The 24,448-nt window shown below is 41.9% G+C and overlaps 2 protein-coding genes across 3 annotated transcripts in view; both read right to left on the bottom strand.

The window, feature by feature from the left end:
* IFRD1 (interferon related developmental regulator 1) overlaps positions 1 to 22,512 on the bottom strand; it is a 44,918-nt gene extending 22,406 nt beyond the window's left edge. Inside the window, exon 1 of one of the 2 annotated variants that reach the window (XM_081243426.1) lies at positions 22,411 to 22,512. In XM_081243426.1, the coding sequence (XP_081099552.1) occupies positions 22,411 to 22,429 (19 nt within the window). In that variant the 5' untranslated portion in view covers positions 22,430 to 22,512. Of the gene's footprint in view, positions 1 to 2,268; positions 2,503 to 22,410 lie in introns of those variants that run through there. The other variant, XM_081243425.1, reaches the window with a different exon arrangement.
* LOC308622197 (uncharacterized protein) lies at positions 2,403 to 2,593 on the bottom strand (the record flags this gene model as incomplete). Its single annotated transcript, XM_081243429.1, has 1 exon — positions 2,403 to 2,593. The coding sequence occupies exon 1, from the start codon at positions 2,559 to 2,561 to the stop codon at positions 2,403 to 2,405; it is 159 nt and encodes a 52-aa protein (XP_081099555.1). The 5' UTR covers positions 2,562 to 2,593.
* Positions 22,513 to 24,448: the final 1,936 nt, after the last annotated feature.

Here is a 24,448-nt window from a genome sequence, read left to right as displayed (position 1 = left end):
CTTATTTCTTAGAGGGCTTATGTATTAACAAAGTTTTGTTCTTTCCTAAAAATGCTCTCTTCAAATTAAGTGCCACGAAAAATAAGCACACTTGAACAAAAGGTCAATTTTATTAGTTTCCTAGACCTGTCCACTAACTTAAAGAGCAGAGAATTTAAAAGGGAAACCCAAAGTGATAGAGAGAAGTTGGTTATCTTTCAGCTGTACACGGGAAGATCTCATTTGAATCCCATTTCTTCTAGATGTCACTTAAAAATACCAGTAAGATAAGTGACTTTTAAGTACAAGTTTGTGACAATTTTCCACCTCTTCTACTCAACTATTATTTATTCATTTATTGATTTAAGTAATATTCACAAAGAACCAAATGAAACTTTTCAAAAAGTAAAGCTCACCCCCCAGGCCCAATTAGAGGCAAGCACAGTTAATAAGTTCTAGTGTAAACTTCCAAAGATAGTCAAAGCATGTATAGTTTTATAAACTAATCAAATAATTCTTTTCCTGACGATGAAAGGTCGCAAATGAACCTCAAGGTAAAATCTGAAAGGCAATCCCCCACTGCCTCCTGGTATTATTCTCTAAGTACCAGGAAGGAAGGAGGCTGGACAGGAAGTTCCAGAAGGGAATAAAGGTTTGTTTGTGATTCAAGGAAGCCATTAGTAACATCATTACCATTTTCAAAATGACTTTAGCTTGCTACATCTCCATAATTAATAATAATAAATGATAATAAAAAGGTAAACTTAAAGAAGAATAAAATTAATACGGACCTTCTAGACAGAATTTAAATGTTTACTTCAGATGAGGAAAGCTGAAGCAGAAAGGTAGAGAGGTATGTATCCTCAATTCACACAGAGCAACTAGATGCCACAACAAACTATGTATTTTATATCTTGATCAAGATATAAAATATCTTGATCATTCTTGATCAAGAATGAATTTCATGAACACCGAAAGCATTCAATCAAAATAAAAAGCGATATAAAGAAAAGGGAAAAAACTGCATTTATAATAATTCATTCTTGTCAATTATTAAATATTTAATACATGATCACAAAGTTTTCGTGCTGCTATAAATCCTATAGGAAAGCTTTTAAAATACCAGCTTCCAATCATCTTTAACAAGAAAACTGGCCTATTTACTTGCTAAAGAACAAAGGCATATCATTCTGAGGGTCAAAGTGGAAACTGTGTTGACAAGTATATATGGCTGGTAGTAGTTCCGATGTGATAACATCTGAGGATATTCCAACATTTAATTTCAAAGCTTCAAGAAAGCAATTATTAAACGTGCTGATTTTACCCAGTTTAACACTAGCTTTCAGTATGCTGTGTCTCGTAGGGCTTTCTGCTTTAAGTCCTTTTTTCTTAGCCGTATAGTTAGGAGTAAAGAATCATTAATTCAGTTAAGCACCTACCCATCCAGGAAAAGCTTCAACTTTGCAAAGAGGAGACAAAAATACCCTAAACTTTTGGCCAATTGCAATCTGAGCTCCTCACCATTCCCGCCTATCCCGGGCTCCCATCAGAGAACCTATAGAATACGGCATAAAGGAGAACGCGGTTTCTGCCCCGAGGAGTAGGAGGTCGCCTCGACTGGTCGCAGGAGAGCTGGGGGCTCGGGATTTGTTCGGGTGCCAGATAGGGACAGGAGCAGAGCCTACTCTGGGACAGTGGCCCCCCGCCTCCGACGCCTCCGCCAAGCCGGGTGGACACGCGGCATGCGCAAGAAGGCAGCGGAACGGATACCACATGGGCGCCTCTGCGTCACCCCGGCCCCACCACGTAAGGCCCAGGCCGCGTGACGCAAGAGCCAGTCCAAACCCGCCGGACGTTTGGCATTCCCGAGAACTCCATGTTGGAGCCGGGTGGTCAAAGGTGACCAGTGACAGCATGGACGGAACTCCGAGCCCGGCCCCACCCTCCGTCAAGGAGAGCTCTAGAGAGCCAGCACCTGCCTCTGAGAACAGTTCCCCTCCTGCCAGCTCCCGGTCACCCCCGATGCCAACCCCTTCCCAGACCCAAGGACCCTTTCGCCCCTCCCAGACTCCACGGCCGGTGCCCGAGTTCGGCTCGCATGCCAGATCCAAATCGCGCGAGGTGCGGCCTCCGGGGCACGCTGGGAAGTGTAGTTCGCCGGCCACCTCAGGTGCCCCGCCGACGCAAACGTCTAGAGGAAAAGAACTACACCTCCCACGGTACCCAAGGTTAAGAGACTTGCCAGCCTGGCCGGCAACTGGGGCGCCGGCGGCGGGGATACCCTCGTACCTGCTGTCGCCGCCGTCGCTGCAGCTGCCCCTGAGCCGCCGCCACCACTGCCACCGCGATGGGGAGTGTTCCGCTTCTTATTCTTCGGCATCGTGGGACGCCCGGTGCCGCCTAAACTCGGAGCTTAGCGAAGATCAGCCGATGGAGCTGCACTTTTTACTCGTGCGTCTGTGCGGCGGGCGGCTGAGAGGTGAGTTTTCGACTAACAACAGAGGCGAGAAGCGGCGCGGGTAAGAGTGGGCGGTGGCGGCAGCAGAAATCCCCGTGAAGAGCTGTGATCGGAAACGATACATGTTTCTCTCTAGCGCTGGAGCTAAGGCGGGGCGGGTGAGGCCACGACGCCTTAAGTAGCAAGACCGCCGCCTTTCGTCACCATACGTGGGCGGGACTCGAACTCTCACTAGCCAATCCCTATAGACCTCCCCACCAGAGGCGGGCTTAGGGCGGCCGAAGGATGCTGACTACCGATCCCATGCCGCAAGTCTTCCAGCGGCAGCCAGGGAGCCGGTCTTCGTTGCCGTCTTGAATTCTGGGAAATGTAGTCAGCCCTGGGGAGCCGGCTCCCAGCTCCTCCCAACGGGCTTTTCTACGCGCTTGCTTCGTTTCTCGAGACCCTTCCCCTGCCTCCCGTGGCCCCGCCTTGGAATTGACGGAGGCGGTAGCCAGTGAGGAGCATGCCTAATGACGACAGCCCGCTTCCAACTGGGATTGCTTCCAACTGGGAGCTACGCAATCCGCATTGCTGGTCTGTCTCCAGAAGCTCGTGTTCTTCTCCTTAACCTTTACCCTACTTGCCTGTGAGCTCTGCCCAGGCTCAGCCCATACCCCTCCTTAGGTACGTTTCCATGGTTTTAGTTGTTGAATTAGTTTAGCGATCATCAATATCTATCATTGTTGTGGTTCAAAACATAGGAGCACCTCAATACATAAGGCAAATGCTAACAGCCATAAAAGGGGAAATCGACAGTAACACAATCATAGTACGGGACTTTAACACCCCACTTTCACCAATGGACAGATCATCCAAAATGAAAATAAATAAGGAAACACAAGCTTTAAATGATACATTAAACAAGATGGACTTAATTGATATTTATAGGACATTCCATCCAAAAACAACAGAATACACATTTTTCTCAAGTGCTCGTGGAACGTTCTCCAGGATATCTTGGGTCACAAATCAAGCCTTGGTAGATTTAAGAAAATTGAAATCATATCAAGCATCTTTTCCTACCACAATGCTATGAGGCTAGATATCAATTACAGGAAAAAAGAAACTAAAAAATACAAACACATGGAGGCTAAACAATACACTACTAAATAACCAAGAGATCACTGAAGAAATAAAAGAGGAAATCAAAAAATACCTAGAAACAAATGACAATGAAAACACAGCAACCCAAAACCTATGTGATGCAGCAAAAGCTGTTCTAAGAAGAAAGTTTATAGCAATACAATCCTACCTGAAGAAACAAGAAAAATCTCAAATTGTGGTTCAAGGCTATGTGCCACACCCCTTTGAAAAAGATGTGCTTTAATCTACTTAGTCATGTAGTTCCCGTATTTCTCCTGCTCTAGACTAGAAAGATCTGGCGATTCAGATTTCTATACAAGAATGTGTCCTTTGTCAAGTCTTCCTTCCAGTTAGGAGGTCAATCTGAGATAAGGATTGGGTTTTGGGAATTTAACAGCTGGTAAAACAAACATGAGCTACGAATACCAATACTTTCCGTGTTTTTTATTTTCCAAGGTGCGCCTAAGATCTCTGTCTTCCTTGTTACATTTGTCATGTATTTAGGACCTGTTTTTAAGTTTATGTATTATGCTTATGACAGACCAAACTCACTGACTCACCTCAGTGTAGGTGACTCATCCCCCACTCCACCTCTCTCCTGAGTCCTTCTCTTATTTTCTTTTCAGTGGCAAGTAGCACATTTCCACCTGAATGTTCCATATGCACCTCAGTCCAGCATCTCTAATACTGTTTCCCTCTTCCTGTTTTCCCTTTGTGTGTTCACAGTACTACTGGCCTCCCATATGTCCAAATTCAAAAACTCAGAGTCATACCTGGTTTCCCTAAAAATAATCAGTTTTACCATAAAACACCTAAATTCATGTCCTCTTCTCCGATCACACATGACCTCAGTTGGTGCCTGAGCATTTTAAGGGATCTTGCCAGTCATTTCACCATATTTAATGCATGATAATATTGCCAGATTTATTCGTATATCCCCTATTTTACTAATTCACATGGTTTAGTAGTTGCTCAAAAACATTCCTTGGTTCCCATTACCAATATATCCAATGCCAACCTTCTTCCCCTGGCCTGGACTCCCTCTTCAGCCCATCTTTCACTGCTTCCTGGTACACGCCCTGTGCTTCAGCCACATTGCACTGCTCCTCGCTTCCAGTACACAGCTCTGTTGTCCTGCCTCCATTTTATCATTCACGTTGTCCAGTGCTCTGTAATGTCCTTCCTCCCACGTTCACCTTGGAAAATTTTATCCATCTTTCAAGATCTAGCTCAAATTCAACTTCCTTCCTTCCTAAAGCCTCCAACCAAAATTGTTTCTTTTTCCTCCCAACTCTTAAAACTCTTTGTAATGCTCTAATGGCACTTATTACACCCTCACAGGCCACACAGCCTATTCAAGGATGCTATTCAAAGGGCATTATTACAGCGTTGCTTTTACTTTGTTTAATCCTGAAGCTGCAAGTAAACCAGATAAGGATGCCGGTTGGTGGACACAGCTCCCACTGATGCCCTTATATCATCCCTTCAGATGACTGTATGTCTGAAGCCCAGTGGCCTTGGCCCACACTGAGTGAGATGACCCCAGACTGGAGGATCATAGAATTATACCTTTCATAACCCCAGGCTCTTGGTCATCCAGAAACAACTCATACTACAAGTAAGGCAATAATTTTGCTACTCTGTGAGCCACATCACCCAGGCTTAATGTCCAGGTTTCAGGCCTTGAAACTTGTGCTTTGCCTACATTTGGGGCATGCTCCTTTTATCTACATCCATTCACATCCACTTGGAGGTTTTTACTGGGCAGGCCTAGCTATGACCTACCACATCATATACATACTTGCTTTACATTTGTTTGTAAACACATCCGTCATCTCGTGAAACTGTCAACTCCCCCGAAACAAGAACCCTGTTTGCATCATCTCTTTCCCTCATGGCATGTAAAGAAGTGTTATCTTTGTAATTATAGGGGGTCAGTATATGTTAAATGAATGTTCAAGAAATATTTGTTGACTAGATTTTGCTCGGTCAAGAAAAGGCAGCAACATTACATACATGGAGTGTTACTTTTAGTATAATGAACTCTGAAAGATATTTTTGATAAAATCCTCTTACTGTCTTTATGTCCATAGTTTAGTTTCAGATCAGTACAGGTACCAGAAAGATTTAGCCATAGACGTCATAAAACAGTGGTCCTTAACTCAACGTATTAGTTTTGCAATATATTTGTAGAAATTAGAAGACTCCAAACAACATCAAATAAGCACAGAATAGCTACAAATAACCAGGAGGGAAGAGGAACAGGACAAAGGGATTTTCTCCTAGCCAGACTTTGCCTCTGCAGGGACTTCTGCTTATATCTCAATGGCTACACTTTTGTCAAATACGATTCCTAGTCACAAGGGAGTCTAGAAGACAAGTATTTTTAATTAAGTTCTTTGATAATCAAATCTGAGGTTCTGTCGATGAGAATGAAGATCACGCCTATAAGACAGGCAGCTAGCAGTGTCTCCCTCAGGTACTATGAGGCAAAGGTCTCCCTTGAAATGCTCTAATAAATATCACGTATTTGTTTCCAACTTGATGTTATGTGCTCCCTCATACCTCTTACTCATAGGAAGATGTATCCTCCTCCTATAAACACAACCTAATCCAGTTTAACATTCCACCTAACAGGTATCACCATCATGGTAAGTATATTCAGATGTTGCAAAAATAAATCTTACATTAATCTGAATTTGTGGACTTGAGAAGAGTTCTAATCTCTCATGGGGTATATATATTGAGGATTTTGGTTCAAGAACAAGTAACACAAGACTTGGTATTCAAACCTCCCTTGAAGACATGAACATGAAAGGATTTCTTTGACTGACTTTAGTCATGGCTTCCTTGGGATTCTTTGCATAGCTTTAAGCAGAAATAAATGCCTCCCAGATTCTCCATCTAAGACTTGTCATAATCTGGTTCCTGCCTGTCTCTCTCAACTCACCTCTTATCCCCTAACAACAAGGCCCTTCCTTACTGCCATACTGGATGCTTCGAAGGTCTGTGAGGTCACCATGCTCACACAGGTTTGGTACCTGCCCACTCTCCTTCTCATCTCAGGAGCCTCTTCTCACCCATGCCAATTCAAACACACCTCAAGCATCTTCTTTGCCAACTCAAAATACAGAGTTCCTTCCTCCTTAAGACTTTTGTAACAGCTCCTCCCCCAACCTGATAAGATCATCAGCTGAGCTTTCTACAGTTGCCATTTAAATCTCAGCCTAAATGACATCTCCCTAGCAATGCCTGTCCCACCCTCCACCCTCGCCCAACCCACCACCACCCTGCCTGTGTTATTATCCCAAAGCACATCTCACTACCTAATATTTTTCTAGTTCAATTATCATCGTCTCTCTGTCCTACCAGAATGTTAAGATTATGAGAAAGGAGGTTTTGTTTGCTTTATTTACTGCTCTTTCTTCAAGTTTAGTGTTGGAAGTTGGTAGCTATTCAATTTGTGTTTACTGAATGAATAAATGGATAAATGATTGAATGTCACTGCTCTGCCTGAAACATTGTCCACAATCTCCCCCCTCATCCTTTAAGTCAGGGTTCCCTAACCCCCCAGGCTGAGGACGGATATTGGCCTGCACCTGTTAGGAACCGGGCCGCACAGCAGGAGGTGAGCAGCCGCCAGTGAGCGAAGCTTCATCTGCTGCTTCCCACCGCTCTCATGACCGCCTGAACTATTCCCCCACCACCACCCGTCTGTGGAAAAACTGTCTTCCAGGAAACCAGTCCCTGAAGCCAAAAAGGCTGGGGGCCTCTGCTTTAAGTCACAGATTCTGATTATCCCATCCCTCACCCCATCTCATTTAAGTGTCTCTCTTCTGTGTGCCTATAGTACCTTCCCTATAATAGCATTAATTATATGTATTATAACCTTTGATTACTTGTCTGTGTCCCATCAGTCACAAAGTGGGCAAAGTTCAAATTTATTATCCCTGAATCAGATGCCGGGGCTTTACAAGCACACGTAACACGTTTCTGCAAATTAGAAAGAGAGCCAGGGCACCCAGCTTGACGAGTGCTAATGGGCCGGAATGCACCCCCCTCACTTCAGCAGGGAGCAACCTGTGCACCTGTACATAGTGGCCCTGGTAGACACTAACTGTTTAATTCAATGAGGGAGTGAATTTCCTCTATATCTTAGTTTCTTAAAGGCAAAGAAACTAAGGTGGGGGAATGAATGAGACAACAATTGTTAAAAGCCTGCTCTGTCGCTGCTACTATTCTAGAGTATTTTTTTTAAACCACTTTATTGAGGTATGATTGAAATATAAAAAGCTGTACATGTTTAATGTATACAATTTGATGAATTTGGATACAAGTATATACCCATGAAACCATCAGCAAATCAATACTGTAAACATATCCATCATCCCCAAAAGTTTCCTCTTACCCTTGTGTGTGTGCGTGCACACGTGTGTACTTGTGTGTTAAGAACATTTCATTCTAGGTTCTTTTCACACATCTCATGTACTTCTTACAACACCCCATGAAGGAAAGATTAGTCATTCCATTTTGTGGATGAAGAAATGGGCTCAGAGAAGTTTTGCAACATTCCCAAGGTCATACTGTTGGTAAACAGTGAGCCTGTGATTAAAACCCAGGGCCATCTGATTTCAAGGTTGTCCCTGGCTGGCCTTGGCTACACGGGAACATGACTGCGTGTTTCCAGGAGTCACGGGTTATGTATGAAGTCCTGCTAGGCCAGGCCCATCTGGGCAAAATCTTGCCTTATTCCTTTTTTTCAGTGTCTCTCAGCCCCTAGTGTTGTTGACTGCCTGATGACTAGCAGATTTAGATTTTTCTGATATTTCTAAGGCTGTAGCAGAATTGTATTATCAAATAGCAATGTTAATCAAATAATTTTTAAAAAATGGATTATCACTTGTTATGTTTTTGGTTACATTGCTTTCTTAACATTTGCAAGTTTTGTTTTATTGCCAGGAATGGTGATAATGCAACATGCTAAATTTGAGGTCGCTGTTTGTTTCTTTTAAGAAAGGATACAGAGGCAAATTTAGTTAGAACTCTTAAGCCTTAAAATATATTTTGTTTGCCTTTTTTCTTATTTAGGAGATATTTCTTTGTGGTGTTCAGTTTTGAAATTGCATACACTTTCTCCAATGAAATTTCTGACAAATAAAAGACAATAAGGATAAGTTCAATTATCTTTTTCTAAAAAGAGAATGTTGCTTATCTCACAAAGCTATGGTATTATCCCCAATACAGTATAAGGCTGTGTTAGAAAAGTAACATGAGCCATAACTACCATTATATGCACAACCAGTCAGTAATAGTTATGACTTCCTGTGTTGAAAGAGCTTTTCATGGCAACAGCACACGTATGAATTATCTTTTCTTTCAAGCTAAAGATACTATTGGACTTTTTTCATTTGGATATCCTCTGACACTTCATACCAAACATAATCAAAATCAACTTGTTCTCTACCGATCCCTCTATCCTTATACAACCAGTTCTCCTTCCCTGCTTTCTCTGTATGTGTTGGCACCAATCTCCTGGCCAAACAATCAGGGAATCTCAAAGTTGAAAAATACTTGAGAGCTAATCTACTTCAATCTCCTGCCTCATCTAGAAACATTTGGACAACATGACTAAGATCCAGATCTCTAACTCAGTCTTCTAGGGTTCAAATCATGGCCACACAACTTGCAATGAATTCTTAAGCAAGTCACTTCACCTCTCCATGCCTCGGTTTCAATGAGGATAATAATAGAAACTGTTTCAGGGGATGGAGTGAGGAATACATGAAATAATACATGTAGAGCACTTAACCCAGTGCCCAGCACATAGCAAATGCTCAATAAATATTAGCCTTTATTATTAGCAAGCAGATATTTATCCATCTTTTCTTAAACTCTGCCAGTGCTAGGAATCACCCAACTTTTCAAGGCAGTTCATTCCAATATTGAAAAGTTATCATTTTTAGGAAAGTCTCATATTCCTTCAACAAACATTCATCGAGAGTCTGCTATGGGGCTTCCCTGGTGGCGCAGTGGTTGACAGTCTGCCTGTCGATGCAGGGGACACGGGTTCGTGCCCCAGTCCGGGAAGAGCCCACATGCCGCGGAGCGGCTGGGCCCGTGAGCCATGGCCGCTGAGCCTGCGCGTCCAGAGCCTGTGCTTCGCAACGGGAGAGGCCACAACAGTGAGAGGCCCGCGTACCATTAAAAAAAAAAAAAAAAAAAGAGTCTGCTATGTACCAAATACTGTGCTAGAACCTGAGAACAAAGAGATGAGTGAGAACAAGGTATCTGGCCTCAAGAAGTCCCCAGTCTAGCAAGAAAGCTCAGCACCAGGTGGCTTGTGGCTGTCCTGCCCTGTCCACACACTTGGGTCTCCCATGGACATGACCAAGAAGATCCTTCATCTACTCCTAAGCAACTAGTCCACCTCCCCAGGGAATTTAGTCCTCTCTACTAGAGCAAATCACCTTGCCCCTGTGAACCTCCATTTCCTTATCTGTAAATGGGAGTAAATAATTCCAGCCAACCACATCACTGGACTGTTGTTAAATAAAAGGAGATCATCGTGTGGTCTTTGGAACCTGTCAGGTACTCTATAACGATGAGATACTCCTTGTGTTAAGAAAGAAATGACTCTTCTAATGATGGGAAGGGAAGATCTTTTGGCTGGGCGTTGATAGAGGCAGTGAGAAGAAGAACTGTACCAAGCTTCCAAATCAGGCTTACCTACAAACACAAGACTGGACTGAGTCAACAAGGTATCAAGCATTGCTCCTGAAAATCTCACTGGTGTTCACATACGTTGTTGGAAGGTCACCACATTTTAGATCCAAACAGACCTAGAGTCAAAATGCCTTATCGGGACTTCCTTGGTGGTCCAGTGGTTAAGATTCTGCTTCCACTGCAGGGGGCGCAGTTTTGATCTCTGGTGGGGGAACTTGGCCAAAAAAAAAAAAAAAAGTCTTTCTAGTTGGGTGACCTTGAGCCTTCCTTGAGTTGGGTGATGCTTCATTTAAGCCACAGTTTCCTCATTTGTAAATCAGATTCTCTTGCCTGGGAATTCAGAATTAGAACTGAGAGACACTGAGGGTCTGAGAGACACTGAGAGACATGAGGAGAAGTGATGTCAAGGAATAAAAAGTGGCTCTCATCTGCCCACCACAGACATGATAAAACAAGAAAGCATTTGCAGAAAGAAAAGAATGAAATAGGACTATAGTGAGAAGCAGAGACAAGAGATGGAACAGCCCGGTTCCCAGTGATCCTCCACTTCCAGGCAGCACAACTTCCAAAGACTCAACTGAATTCCTGCCTTTGGGTTCCAGGAGACACCCCTGAACTCTTAAAACAAACTCTTTCTTTATGCTTAAGCTAGGTCCAGTTGATTTCCATTTCTTGCAAGCCAGAGTAACTAATAATTCTTCTTAGTGCTCCCCCTGTTTTATTGAGTCTAGTGTCTCTGGAAAACCGAGGAAACTGCCCAGGTAGTTGCAAATGGGACTTGCAAAGCCTATCTTTTAGTCTCCAATGAAAGGCAGTAGGAAATAGGAACAGATTCTGCAACACTTTGGAGGCATGTTAGCATTTTTCCTAATTATGGAGAATGAGACAACTGCCAAATTTCACCCATCATCAGTGATATTAATGTGAATCAATCCGGCCAAAAGAATTCTGAAAAGATATTTTAGAAAACTTAAGCCAAACTAGGACTTCCCTGGTGGTCCAGTGGCTAAGACTCTGCGCTTCCCCCGAAGGGGGCTTGGATTGGATCCCTGATCAAGGAACTAAGATCCGGCATGTCGTGCAGTGTGGCCGGAAAAAAAACCCAAAAACTTAAGCCAAACTGAACTGACCATACCAGGTTTATCACACTAAAACAGTTATATTAAATAGTTCTAAAATTATCATTTTTATTATTTTACTAAAAATAAGAGAAAATTGGCCATTTGAACACAGAGTTAAAGACTAAAAATTTTATTAGTAAGAAACATTTAATGAAAAATGTTTCTTCATTCAAGAAAGGCTTTTGTAGTTCATTTGTAACAGACACCACTGGTTGCCTACCCCAAAACTATCCAACCCTCCTTCTTCATTCACAAAACCCCAGTTTTGTCCAGACTTCCAACCTGCTATGCGTGGCCATGTGCTTCAGGGAAAGCTGGACCTGGCCTTGGCCCCAGGAATTGGGTCATAACTGATCCCATGATTGATTCCTCTTACAAATTGTTGGTGTAGTCTTAGACATGCAATGTAATTCTAGCCAATGAAGTATAAGAGTTGAGGGGTTTTACAGAAGGATTTCTCCTTTCCAAGAGAAATACAAATGAAAAGATGGTTTTCTCTTTCTCTGGATGTTGTCATTTGTGACCATGAGGACAAACAAAGGTAAAATACCAGAAGTGGCCAAAGGGAAGGATTAAAGAACTCATAAGAGATTTTTGTATCACTCACCCAATCACTCACCAACCGGCACCACCTACCACCTCTAGACCACCCATTTTGTGAGACAGTGAAGGCCCTATATATTTAAGTCAATTTTAACTGGAGATTTCTGTGACTTGGGGCTGAAAGTATCCCAACTGATACTGTTATATCTAACAATCCCCTTAAAAAGATGGTAGCATTTGGCAATTTCTAACATTCTTATATGTGTTCAAAAGTGATTTGAAAAAAAAATCCCCCAACTATTCCTCTGCAACCCTTAAAAGTCCCATATGTTCTAAGAGAGGAAATATCTTTGAAATCCTCATTCCTGTCATCTGCTGTTTTGTACCTAGAATGTACCAACACAGCACCACTAGCCACTTAATGATGCCTCTACAGAATTCTGTCCAAGAACACCCCGTTAAAACTCTTTCTTTGGAGAATTTCCTTTCCTCCACTCCCACCATTATCACACACGAATGTTTTGTGGGCTATTTTCCCAGTATCCTTTTCTTTCTCCATCTTTGGCATTCCTAATTAAGAGTTTTTATTTCCCTTAATGGTTCTTAATAGGGTCGTTTGTTGCTGTTAATTGGCATCAGAATTTTTGTAACTGAAGCATCTTTCAATGAGAAGAATCAATTTTTCTGTCAGTGGTATCCCAGGTGGCTAACTTTCATTATGCTTAGGTTGATGATTCATGAATGGTAGTTTTCCTTCTAAACAAGGGCTGCCATGATGGGTGAGCAATGATGCCCTCTCTATATTCTAAAGACCAAGGGAACAAAATGTATTCTACCCACATGATAATGGGGTTAATTTAATTCTAAATATATAGGTCATAACTGTAATTTCTTTGAAGAGTATTTTTTTGTTGGCTTGATTTCCATAGCCTAGTCTTTTTTGTATAGGAGATATCTTCTAGTCTCAAATTATTTCCATTCATGCATCAATGCAAATTTGCCTTTGTCCCCTGAGGCTGATCAATGAACTCTAAAAATAGGAAGTAAACCAACAACTTTTATACTTTTGTGCTTTCCATATGATTAAGGCAACATTCAGTAATGTTCTTTCCCTACTCTTGTTCTCTGAAGTTCTACCTCTTATATCTTAATCCACCTTCTCCCCATCCCTGGTGTTCGCCCACCCAAAGTTACGCGCAGTACAATACCATTTATTCACAGCCCCGGAAGCTAGAATACCTGCCTACATGTTTTCTTTAAAATGGGGTGGTCCATTTTGCCAGCTTCACTATTTGCTTTCTAGTGGTATTATCCATTTGTTGTATTTGACCCAATTTTTTGGATAGAATCGATAGTTATGATTTGACATTTAGAGAGATACCTTTAATTAACTAATATATTCGTTTTTAAATCTTCAAAGTGACACCCAATATAATATCTAGCTTTGATATTTCTCCTAAACTCCAGAACTGTATACCCAGTCACTGGCTTTTACTTATATTTATTGCCCTACAGACTCCACAGATTCAACAAATTAAAAATGTACATATCTACTCTACCCCTACCCCACACCTACCTGTTTCTCCTTTGGTATTATGAATCATGGTTAACGGCTCTACTATCCACCTTTATATCCAAGTCAGAAACCTAACCTCATCCAGCATAATAAACCATTTCACATCTAAAATATCTCGGGATTCTATCCTCTCCCCTCATTCCCACTGATACTACCAACTGTTACCTAGCCTCCTAACTCACATTCCCACTTCTGGTCTTTCCCAGCTCCAAGCTGACAGAGTGATCTTCCATAAGGCAAATCCCATGACTATCTCCACGAAGACTTTCCAAACCCTACCTCTGTTTCTGCAGAATGGATAATGTGGCCCCTAGTGCTCTTAGAAATCAGACAGATTTCTGTCATGGGGAAGCAACATAGTCCTTATTGGTAAAAGTGTATTTTTTGGAGTCAGACCACTACGATTTGAACCTGGCTCCACCACTTACCAGAGGCAAGGTATCAAATTTCTGTGCTTAAGTTTCCTCTTCTATAAAGTGGCACTAATCAATAGTGTTTTTTAGGGTTATTGGGAGAATTAAATAAGACAATGCGTTTTAGCACTCAGCACTATGCATGTATGTCTGGCACACAGTAAGTACTCAATAAATATAATAATAACGATACTACTTCAGAAAATCTATGACTTCCATTGCACTAACTTGTTTACCGTTTTCTTTAGTAGGCTTTGAGTTTCTTATATCTAATTCATCCTTGTAGCTCAGCACCTAGCACTGGTCTGAAAAGCTGTGGTTACTCCATAAATACTTTTTGATTGAATGACCATGTTACTGCCTGGCTCATAACACTTCATTGGCTCCTGATTGCCTGTAGTATAACATCCATACTCTTTAGCATGGTTTGCAAAACCTCTGAAATCTGGCTCCTCCCCATCTATTCTGCCTCATCTTCTACACACCAGCTAAACAAGATCACTTGCAGTTCCCCAAACATACATTTCCTTCGATCGCATTGAATGTCTTTCCAGGCCCTTTCCCCAAACCTGGTGAACTTCTTTTGGTATTCAAGACCCAAATCAAGTATCTTCTCTTTAAAGTCTTTCCTGACCTTCTTACAGATAACCAGCAAGTCTAAAAACACAGGCAAATACATAAATTGTTTGCTGGTATTATATTACAATACAGGATGAAATAAGGTATCTTCATTTCCAGACTTCATGGCCACCCTGTAGCTAAAACTGATCCCTCCCTTCTTCATGCTCCCACATCACTCTTTGCCTCTTTTGCGAAGCACTGGTGACTCAAGACTCAACACACAGAGGCTCTGCCTTATTCATCTTTGTATCCCAACCACCCATCTCCATGATTGACACAGATGAGGCACTCACCAGATATTTTTGAATGAATAAAATGTCAATAAATATTTATGGATCCTCTATGTATAAGGCAAGGAAAACAGCCACCCACTGAATCATTGATAGTGAATATCCCCAGCACAAATCCCCCCCTGCAATCACTTTCATCCCTGCTGCTCTAGGTGGTGAAGCAAAATGCTTGGCATGTGTCCTGGTGATCTCATACTGCATTTCTTGCATTCATGATGTCATTCATGAATGTCTTTCATGATTAAAACATGTCCTCTTTGAACAAATATTCCCCTTTTTTTTACAAAGGAAAAAGTGTCTACTTTAATCAGTCACCATTATTTGATACCTTCAAAAAGAAAAACATTGATAGAGAGTAAAATAAATAAAACATTTCAATATTAATGAAACATTCAAGTATGAATGTTCATATTAATAAGAGTCAGTTAAAACTTTATAAAGAGCTATTCTCTGAATTGACCAGATAAGTATATTGCTGTTAAGGTCAGCTTTAATTTATACTCGCTGATGCAGCTCACGTATGTGGCTGCAGTCAGATCACAGAGCATTTTCAACTAGTAAACTAGTTAGTGGTCCCCCACCCCATCCACCCGCAGCAGATTTCATCTGGCTCATGATAAAAATCCCAAGCCAGTCTCTTTTCAGCAAACTCTCCAATGAAATATTTCTTAAAGGTGACATGTGACCAGGAAAATAAACACTTAACATGACAGTTTCATGACATAGCCTGTGATATGGAAGACAGCCTCTGGCTAGTGACAATAACCACACTGCCAGAGGCGTGTTTTACAGTCGCACACTGGCTGGTCTAATAAGGGAGCCATGCTTTAATAATGACTCATTGTCCAGGAAAACTTCCCTTTCTATGAGAATGAGCCCTGGAGTAGCTCGTAATTTCATGGTCACTGTGACAACTCTGAACCTTTCAGAGACACTCTGGATCTGTGGATCTGACCTTGAGGGAGCGTTGTAGTGGGAGGTAATGGCACCATCACTCATTGAAATCTAAAGGCAAATTACTGTCATCTGATAAAGCATTATTCTGTTCACCATTAACCCAACCTATAAAAGGCACCCTGCAAAGTGAGCCACAATAAATATGTACTCATGGCACACTAGCACCCAAAACCCGGAGTGCTGAGTTGCCATTTAAACCCTCTCAGAGGAAGCTGTTAAATGACACAGGGTGATTCAAAAAGAATTAAACACTTCCAAAATGGACTACTCAGTAACCAGTAAATATACATCATGTGGGTGACCTTTTAAGTGTCTAGTCATGGGGAAAGTATTAGGTTTTGACCACATGTTTATATTTGTTATAAACAAATACTACAAACACATAAATACATTATATTGTCAATTCTTTTTTGAATCATTCTGTACCATAATATAGGTATGCTAATCTGAGGTCCAAAATGGGATTTAGATGGTCTGTGAAATGCCTGAAATTATATGCCAAAATACTGTGTAGGTGAGAATTAAAGTTATAATATTTCATTTTATCCCACATTACAGTTTGGTTTTATGTAATAACATGGATTCAATAAAATTTTTCATTAACAGATTCTACAATGTTGTTAGTTATTACTTAATTACTGAGTTAATCTTAAATTTAATTTAGAATTTAATAAACTCCTACCGTATTTTAAAGTCTACAGTAGACATATAAAAAAACTGTCGGGTGGGAGGGAGACGCAAAAGGGAGGGGATATGGGAACATATGTATATGTATAACTGATTAAATTTGTTATAAAGCAAAAAAACAAAAACAAAAACAAAAACTGTCATATTTAACACCACACTTCAACCATGGCTGCTACAGCACCATTACTATTGTTCTTGCTGTGGGACCCAGGGTCACTGCAAACCCATAAACAATCTTTTCTAACTCCTACAAAATTTAAAAAGGCACCAAGATGTCCTTCCTTTTGGGAGGGAGGCAGTCTTGCAATGGGGAGCATTGTTTGGCATGGGAAATGCAGACTGGATTTCAGCGCCCTCTCACCCCCTCAGCTGGGTACTTTTGTATAGTACACAAATTGTACAATTGTACACAGCAGTCCTGCTGGGACCCCAATGAAAGTGAAAATATATTATGACTCTTTTCTACTTTCTCTACTTAAAATACCTTGAACATAGACCAAGACACACTCTTACTAAAGAAAAAAAAAAAAAAGAAAGAAACTGTATTTAATTGATTTTAAGATGCATATTTTTAGCAATTTAATATCTCTGAAATTGAAATGTCTCTTACAGTTTTATACCCAGTCAGCCACTCAATAAATTTTATATAATGAATATACTTACTAAGCCAAAAAACAAAAAGGAAGTGAAATAATTCTAACTTCTATTTATTATGTTTTCACTCAGAATAACAGATTATTTCCTGCTTGAAAAATGATACCCTGTAGATTTATCACATAGAGCACTTCCCCTGTCCTCTGTTTTCAAGTACTCCTTAGACTAAAATAATCCCTCCTCAACCCCAAAGCACTTTATTTATATTCTTCTTGTGGCCTTATTCCTTTCTGCTTTGTACTGTAATTGTATTTTACTTCTCTTGCCTGGTGTCCTGTAAGCTCCAGCAGGGCAGGGCCTGTGGACCATGGTCTTCTCTGCTACACGGGGCAGCAGCACGGTCAAGTGGAAGCAGAATGGGCTCTGGAGCCGGGCCACCCTGCATCCAGATCATGGCCCTGCTGTCTACCAGCTATAACATCATGAGTAAGTTACTCAGCCTCTCCAAGTCCCATTTCCTCACTTGTAAAATGGAGATAATAACACTGAACATATGAGATTGGCCTGAAGGCTTGAAAATGGGTGAAGTTGTGAAGGACTGGCACTTGGGGTCTTTGTAACTAACTATCACTATGTTTTGGAGGCAGCATGAGTTTTGTAATCAGATAGACTCGAATCCCAGCTTGGTCACTCAGTGTGTCCCCCTAACTACAAGTCACTTCTCTAAGCCTCAGCTTCTAAGCCTTGTGAATGTTAGATTTTGTCTGTCTCATTGACTGATGTGCCCTTACCATCTAACAGCGAACCTAGCAGTTGATGAATGGACCAACGAATGAATGAAAAATGAAGGTAATTCTTTACAGCACTATTGCAAGAATTACAAAGAATGTATATATAAAGTACCAGTCACGGTTACTGTGCCCGGTACATAGTAAGCCACACTGATTTTTGATTGTCAAAACAAATGGATATGAAAAAATAGGATTAAAAATGCTATGAGCATCCATGCCCATGTATTTATCACATACTCTTACTAAAAAAGAGAAAATTTTATTGAATCCATGTTACTACATAAAACCAAACTGTAATTACAGGAAGAGGCGATAAGAGGACATGGCTACACGGCTGGCCAATGACTAGTGCCTTCTACTATTAAATTGTGCTCATACCCCCAATGCAACACTGATAAAGGCAGCAAGACTCATTTGTTTAGTAACTATTTATGGAGCACTAAGGATGTGGAGAACACCAAGGTGGATAAAATATTTAGGAATAAATACATCTACATCAGGGACCGAACATGGAGGTGCTTGCTTTCCAAGAATCTGAGATCACAGATGACTGGAATTTCCATGTAAAAAGAGATTCCAAAAAGAGCTTAATGAACAGACAGAATACCCGTCTCTTTATTTCAAATACTACTTTCGTAGCTGTGACCTTTCTTCTCCCACCTATTTAGGCAAGCGGAGGTAGCCCCTATGACTTTTGTCACAAATACAGATAGCATAGAAACACAGATTATGGAGGTCAGGACAAGGGAGTTTCCTACTGCCCTGGATACTACCCTCCCATTAGTACAAGATGGGACTATGTAGATATGAGGACGGGTAAATCAAAGCTGGGAGTCTAAAGATAAATGATTACACTTCATCTGTAACCTGGCTCCTAGGTGATCTCACCTAAAACATTCCAAATCGATGCATGTCATTCTTGTCCTCCAAGATAGGAAAGCAGACTCCATCAACCATATTGGAGTACTACTGATCGAAGAGGAGGGAAAAGTCCAAGGCTGAGTTAACAATTTGAATTTTACATGTTTCTATATTGAGATTCTTAATGCAAAACATATAATAGGACATAGAGTTAAAACAATGTTTTATGTCTTCATATAATCATTTCTAGGCAAAAAGATCTAAGTAGTAACCTTGAAGCCTAGACTTAAGCTTCCTCGGCTCCCTTTGTGCTCTCTAAGCCTTTAATGATGGGAGCAGATTTCTGGCCACTGCAGGGAACACAGGACCCTAGGAACAGCAGCAACACTGCTTGAAAGATAATGAGCAGAAAACTTCCTAGGACCAACGATGTGAGAAGGAAAGAAGGGAGGGCAGAGAGAAGATGGGAGGAAGAGGAGACGAAAGATGAGAGAAGAAAGAGGGAGAAAGGAAAGAAATAATAAATGAACCTAACAAGTTCCATCCATCTCAAGGATTAATTATGTAAAACATTGAGCTGAAGGAGCTCTGAGAAATAGCCCTTCCACTCCCACTGGCCTTTGGGGGTTGTTTTATCAATTAGCTGAGAAACATGATGCTGACCTCTATGAAACAGGATGCTGGGAGAATCCTCGATTTCAGACAGCAGGCTACATGAGTGCCCAGGGCCACTTCTGGGGGTAGCAAGCTGCAAACAGGTGATGTGAGTCTTTGATATCCTCCTTGCTCCCTTTATGTAAAATACCTTCTAGTTTTCTCCTCCTGCTTGGGCAGCCCCCATTGGAAGAGACAGAAGTGGCATGAAAGGCACCTAGGAGTGAGTGTGTGTGTGGATGGGAGGTGGGAAATAGCCCCATTCCTGGACATGGGCTCAGCAGTGTTTATCCTGGGCAGGCCAGATGTCAAAGACCTCTCTAGTCTTCCAAAGGCAACAAGGATCAGAGCTCATGTCATGTGTGACAAAAAGGAACTTTATCTTTTACCAGGTTCTCCTTCCAGGTTCCTCTGAGAATCCTTGAAGGCTGTTCGCCCACTCCCACCTCTGCACCAGCTGATGTCTATCCCCCAGGAGTGGCAGGGAGCGAGGCCCAGCTCTCAGCAGGTCACCTCTCCCATCTCATAACCACTTTCCCAGGCTGCTGCCAGGCTTCCTTTTTTGCTTTACTTCAGCCACCCACACATACCCATCCCTGAACCCTTCAAAGCTGCAGAGATCAGAAGGCTCGGGCTAACAGAAGAGAATTACAACATAGAAAACAGTATATTCCCAAAAGAGAATTGGGCTCCCAAATCCTCCTCCTTCCCCAAGTTGCATCTGTTCTATGTCACTTAGAATCATAAATTTTACCTTCCTTGGTTCATAACTCCTTTTGCAGAATTACAGTGGGCAGACCCAAATCCCGTTGTCCCAGGGAAGACCTTGGGCCTCTGCAGGTGCTGTCAGCCTCACCACACCTTTGATTTGTATCTGCTAACATGTAACAGAGAGATGGAGAGACTGAAGGAGTACAAAGACGCTGAGAAGGAGGAGGTGAGAAAGATCCGGTATGAAACATCAGCACTGTGCTCTAGGGCTCAGCACTGTCTCTTAATAGTAATGTTATAGCTTTATTTTACTTATAGAACAACATTTCTCCATAAGAAGTTATCTCCTTACAAAAAACCCCAAAGGACTGTCAGTGGAAATTTTAACCAAGCTGCAATTTTTGTAACATGAGGCCACACAGTATGTTCTTTTTAGGAAGATGCTAGGCCCGCCTTATCCCTGAAGAAAAAAGAACATGGTGAGACTGCCTTGTTTACCGAGATTGCTAAGATAATAAATCGATATTATGAGTCCCATTTTGGTGTGTCTGAGTGAGAATCTATTGAAGCAGAAGGGACATTATGGGGAAAAAGGTTAGGAAGTGAATTAGGTTTTTCGTACCCGGTGTAGGAGCTATTCAGATAGCAGAAAAATCCTATGAAGTCACTCATCAGGCAGCAATGCAACGAACACTGAAGACAACTCTTCTTTCAGATGAGAGGATGGTCCAGGAGAGCTCTGTGACTGCAGATGACTGCATGTCATATTCCAGATATCAGAACTATTGAATAACTAATATTCAAGGGTTTATAGCCCAGAATGAACATTCTAGAGTACAAACTGCCTTTGACTCAACATTATCAAAAACCAGAATTTTAAAGTGTCATTACATGTTGGATGTACACCAGGGCCACACTATATAGTGATGTTTGCTTATGCCAGAGGCTTTCTGTGGGTATGAGACATTCCCGACACCAGTCACCACTGAAAGGCCAAGTCAGAGATTAGACACATATTTAAGGTAGAAAAGCCACAACTGGTATAAAAATAAAGCAAGAAGACTGGTAGTAAACAAAGTTCAACAGAGTACAGGTGGCCCTTGAACAACCGCATTTAACTGCGTGGGTCCACTTATACGTGGATATTTTTCAATAGAAAATACCACATGGTTGGTGGTTGGTTGAATCTGCAGATGCTGAGGAACTGAGGATACGGAGAACTGACTATAAATTATACATGGATTAACCTCCGTGTTGTTCAAAGATCAACTGTAATTGCAACTAAAGCAGCTCTACTAGTAGATAGGTCTTAAAGGGCCAAAGACCCTTTGGCAGACAGGGATGTCTGAAACTATAAACACTTTTTGGAGAGCATTTCAGTAAAAGGCAACCTCAAGGTAAAAGTGTCAAGTTGGCAAAAAGCCATTGACACAATGACAATAGCTTTTGAGGATAAGAATGACACGATGTCAATGGTTTTCTTTGGAGGATTAATCTAGTGGTAATCAGCACAATGAATTGAAAGAGGATGGGCAGGGGTGGATTCAGGTTCTGTGCAACTGAAGTTAATACCAGCTTAAAGAGGGTCTGGGCCCTCTTCAAGAAAACGAATACAGACTTAAGAATATAAAATTGCTAGGGCCAGTCCCAGAGATCTTGAACGGGCCCATGCCTGCAAAGAGGCCTGAAGGTTAAGCTTCCTTACCTTCACAATCAGCTACCTCAGGGGTGACAGCTAAAGCCACTAACGCCGTCACCCCCATCTATCCAGCACCCACACTAGAAACATGGGAGTCATCTTTGATCCTTCCTGTTATTTTCTCTTCAGTCACCAAGCCATGCCCATTTTATTTCTTGAATGTTTCTCAAATTCATTTCCTTCTTAATTTTTCCTGCCAATACCTTGGATCTAGCCATCACCACCTCTTACCTACTCCACTGCAAATAGCCTCCTAACCAGTACCCTGTTTCCACATTTGTTTACCTCCCAGAAATCTATCCTTCACCCAACCACCCAGAATACAACATCTATCTAAAAGGTAGATCTACAGTTTCACAGTTCTGCTGAGTACCCCCTTCAGTAAGGCCTCCTCAGAAGAAAGCCCAAGCCTCCTTAGCATGACAAGCAAAGCCTCCATGACCTGCATCTCTCCACCCACAGCAAAACTTCTCACAGTATCAGCACCTTGTGGCCTATAGTTCCTTGCAAACACCTTGAAAGTCTTCATTTCCAAGCTTTTGGTTCCTTGCTGACCTCTTAGCTTGGAATCATCTCCCTTTCTCCTCATCCCTCCTTCTTTCTTTACCTTTCTTTACCAGGCTCATCTTCTCCTGGAGGCCTTCATCAATACCCAGCCCTCCACACCAACAAGCTGGTCAGGTGCCCTCTGTAATCTCACATGAGAGCTCCATCAGGTACTCAGCACACTATGTTCAAAGGACTTGTTTATAACCTGCCTTTCCTTCTCCTCTCCAGCTGGTGATCTTCTTGGGGGGAGGAGACATGTCTAGTTAATTTTTAGCAGAATGTAGGTCCCTGGCACTTAGCAGAATGTAGGGCCTCAGTACATTTTTGGAAATGATTGAACAATTTAATGACTAAATCAATCACTACATGCGCCATTCTCTGTGACAGAGTACAGAGAGACAAGAGAGTAGAGAACTTAGTGCTGGGCTATGCCCAAGATTGTAGGTGGAAGAAAGAAAGGAAGGCAATTAGGCATAGGCTAGGGGGAATAATCAATCAGAAAAGGAGGATCAACAGGAATTTGGGGGTCATCTTCTTTCTACTTATCATTCATTTCCTACAGTGAATGCATATTACTTTTTAAATAAGAAAAAGGAGTTTATTAGAGTACAGGCTAAGCTGCTTAACAAAAAAAGACCCCCAAATAGCATGATTAAGATACAGTATAGTTTATTTCTCTCTCATGGAAAGATCCAGAGGTGATCTGTCCCAGGCTGGTGGAGCAGCACTGCTGTCCTCAACATGCCAACCCCCACAACTTGACCACCAATTTCCAAGGCTGCTTTTCCAAGGAAGAGTGAGAACAAAATAGGAAAGACAGGACAGTTAGCTCTCAGAGAAGCAGGAATTTGCCCCCAGCTTATGGCCAAATACCCACGTCCAGCTGCAAAAAAAGACTGAGAATTGTAGTCTCTAGTTGGGCACCCATATGTCCAGCTAAAACTCGGGAGAGTTTTATTCATTAAAAGGAAGAACAGGAAAGGAATACCAGGGACAACTAGCGTTCTGATGTAATGTTCTGTTCTGTTTGTTTTCTGTAAAAGAGAGAGAAAAAGAATATTTTAGTAAAGTATTGTAGTAGAAACAGAAGGAGAAGCCAGGTTTCAAGGGATTAAGAGTTTTAGGTAGTGGAAAAATGAAGATAAAAAGTGCGGATCAGGGCTTCCCTGGTGGCGCAGTGGTTGAGAGTCCGCCTGCCGATGCAGGGGACACGGGTTCGTGCCCTGGTCCGGGGAGATCCCACATGCCGCAGAGCGGCTGGGCCCGGGAGCCATGGCCGCTGAGCCTGCGCGTCCAGAGCCTGCGCTCCACAACAGGAGAGGCCACAACAGTGAGAGGCCTGCGTACAGCAAAGGAGAAAAAAAAAAAAAATGCAGATCATTTCTTCAAGTTTAACAGTAAATGGAAGAAGAGAAATAGAGTGATGACTTAGAAAGAATGAGAGTCAAACCAGGTTTTGTTTTTGTTTTGTTTTTCTTGAAGGAGGAATACCTGTGTTGTTTGAAGATGTCAGTGGAAAGAAAGGTCAAAAATGCTGGAGAACGCCTAAAACTAGTGATGTAAGCCTTGGTAAATCAGAAATCTGCTCCTGAAATTGAAGGAAGGATGACAGGACAGTACAGAGTACCTTGATATTGAAGTGGGGAGGAAGGTGGATTGGGAAGTTGACACTTCCCACCAGCTGTCCAGGGTCTCCTGCTCTAGAGCCCCAAGCTCCAGTTTCCTGTCCCTAATCCTACCCAAACACACCTCCCCCCGACATATTACCTGTGACCCATTCCTCCTCATTTTCTACTTTGCAAAGTCAATGAATCAGCTAGACAAGAGTATCAACAAAGGCTTCAAGGGACTCTCTGCCTACTGTTCATTTCTTGAATTCATTTATTTATACATTCTTAATTTCATACATAAATATCACCTTCTACATTCCTAGGGATATGAGGCAACTAGACAAAATCCTTGCCTTCATGGAGTTTAACTTTGAGGACAACACGTACATTTCAACAATAACCTTCTGAAGACAATGCTCAGCCTCCGCAGCCTCACCCAATTACTTTAAGAGTGAAATTTCAGGGAGAGTATGAGATGGGGCAACA

Source organism: Mesoplodon bidens (genome assembly GCF_964165515.1).
Source record: "Mesoplodon bidens genome assembly, chromosome: 9".
Taxonomy (NCBI): Eukaryota; Metazoa; Chordata; class Mammalia; order Artiodactyla; family Ziphiidae; genus Mesoplodon; species Mesoplodon bidens.
This window is presented reverse-complemented; position numbering and strand designations above follow the sequence as displayed.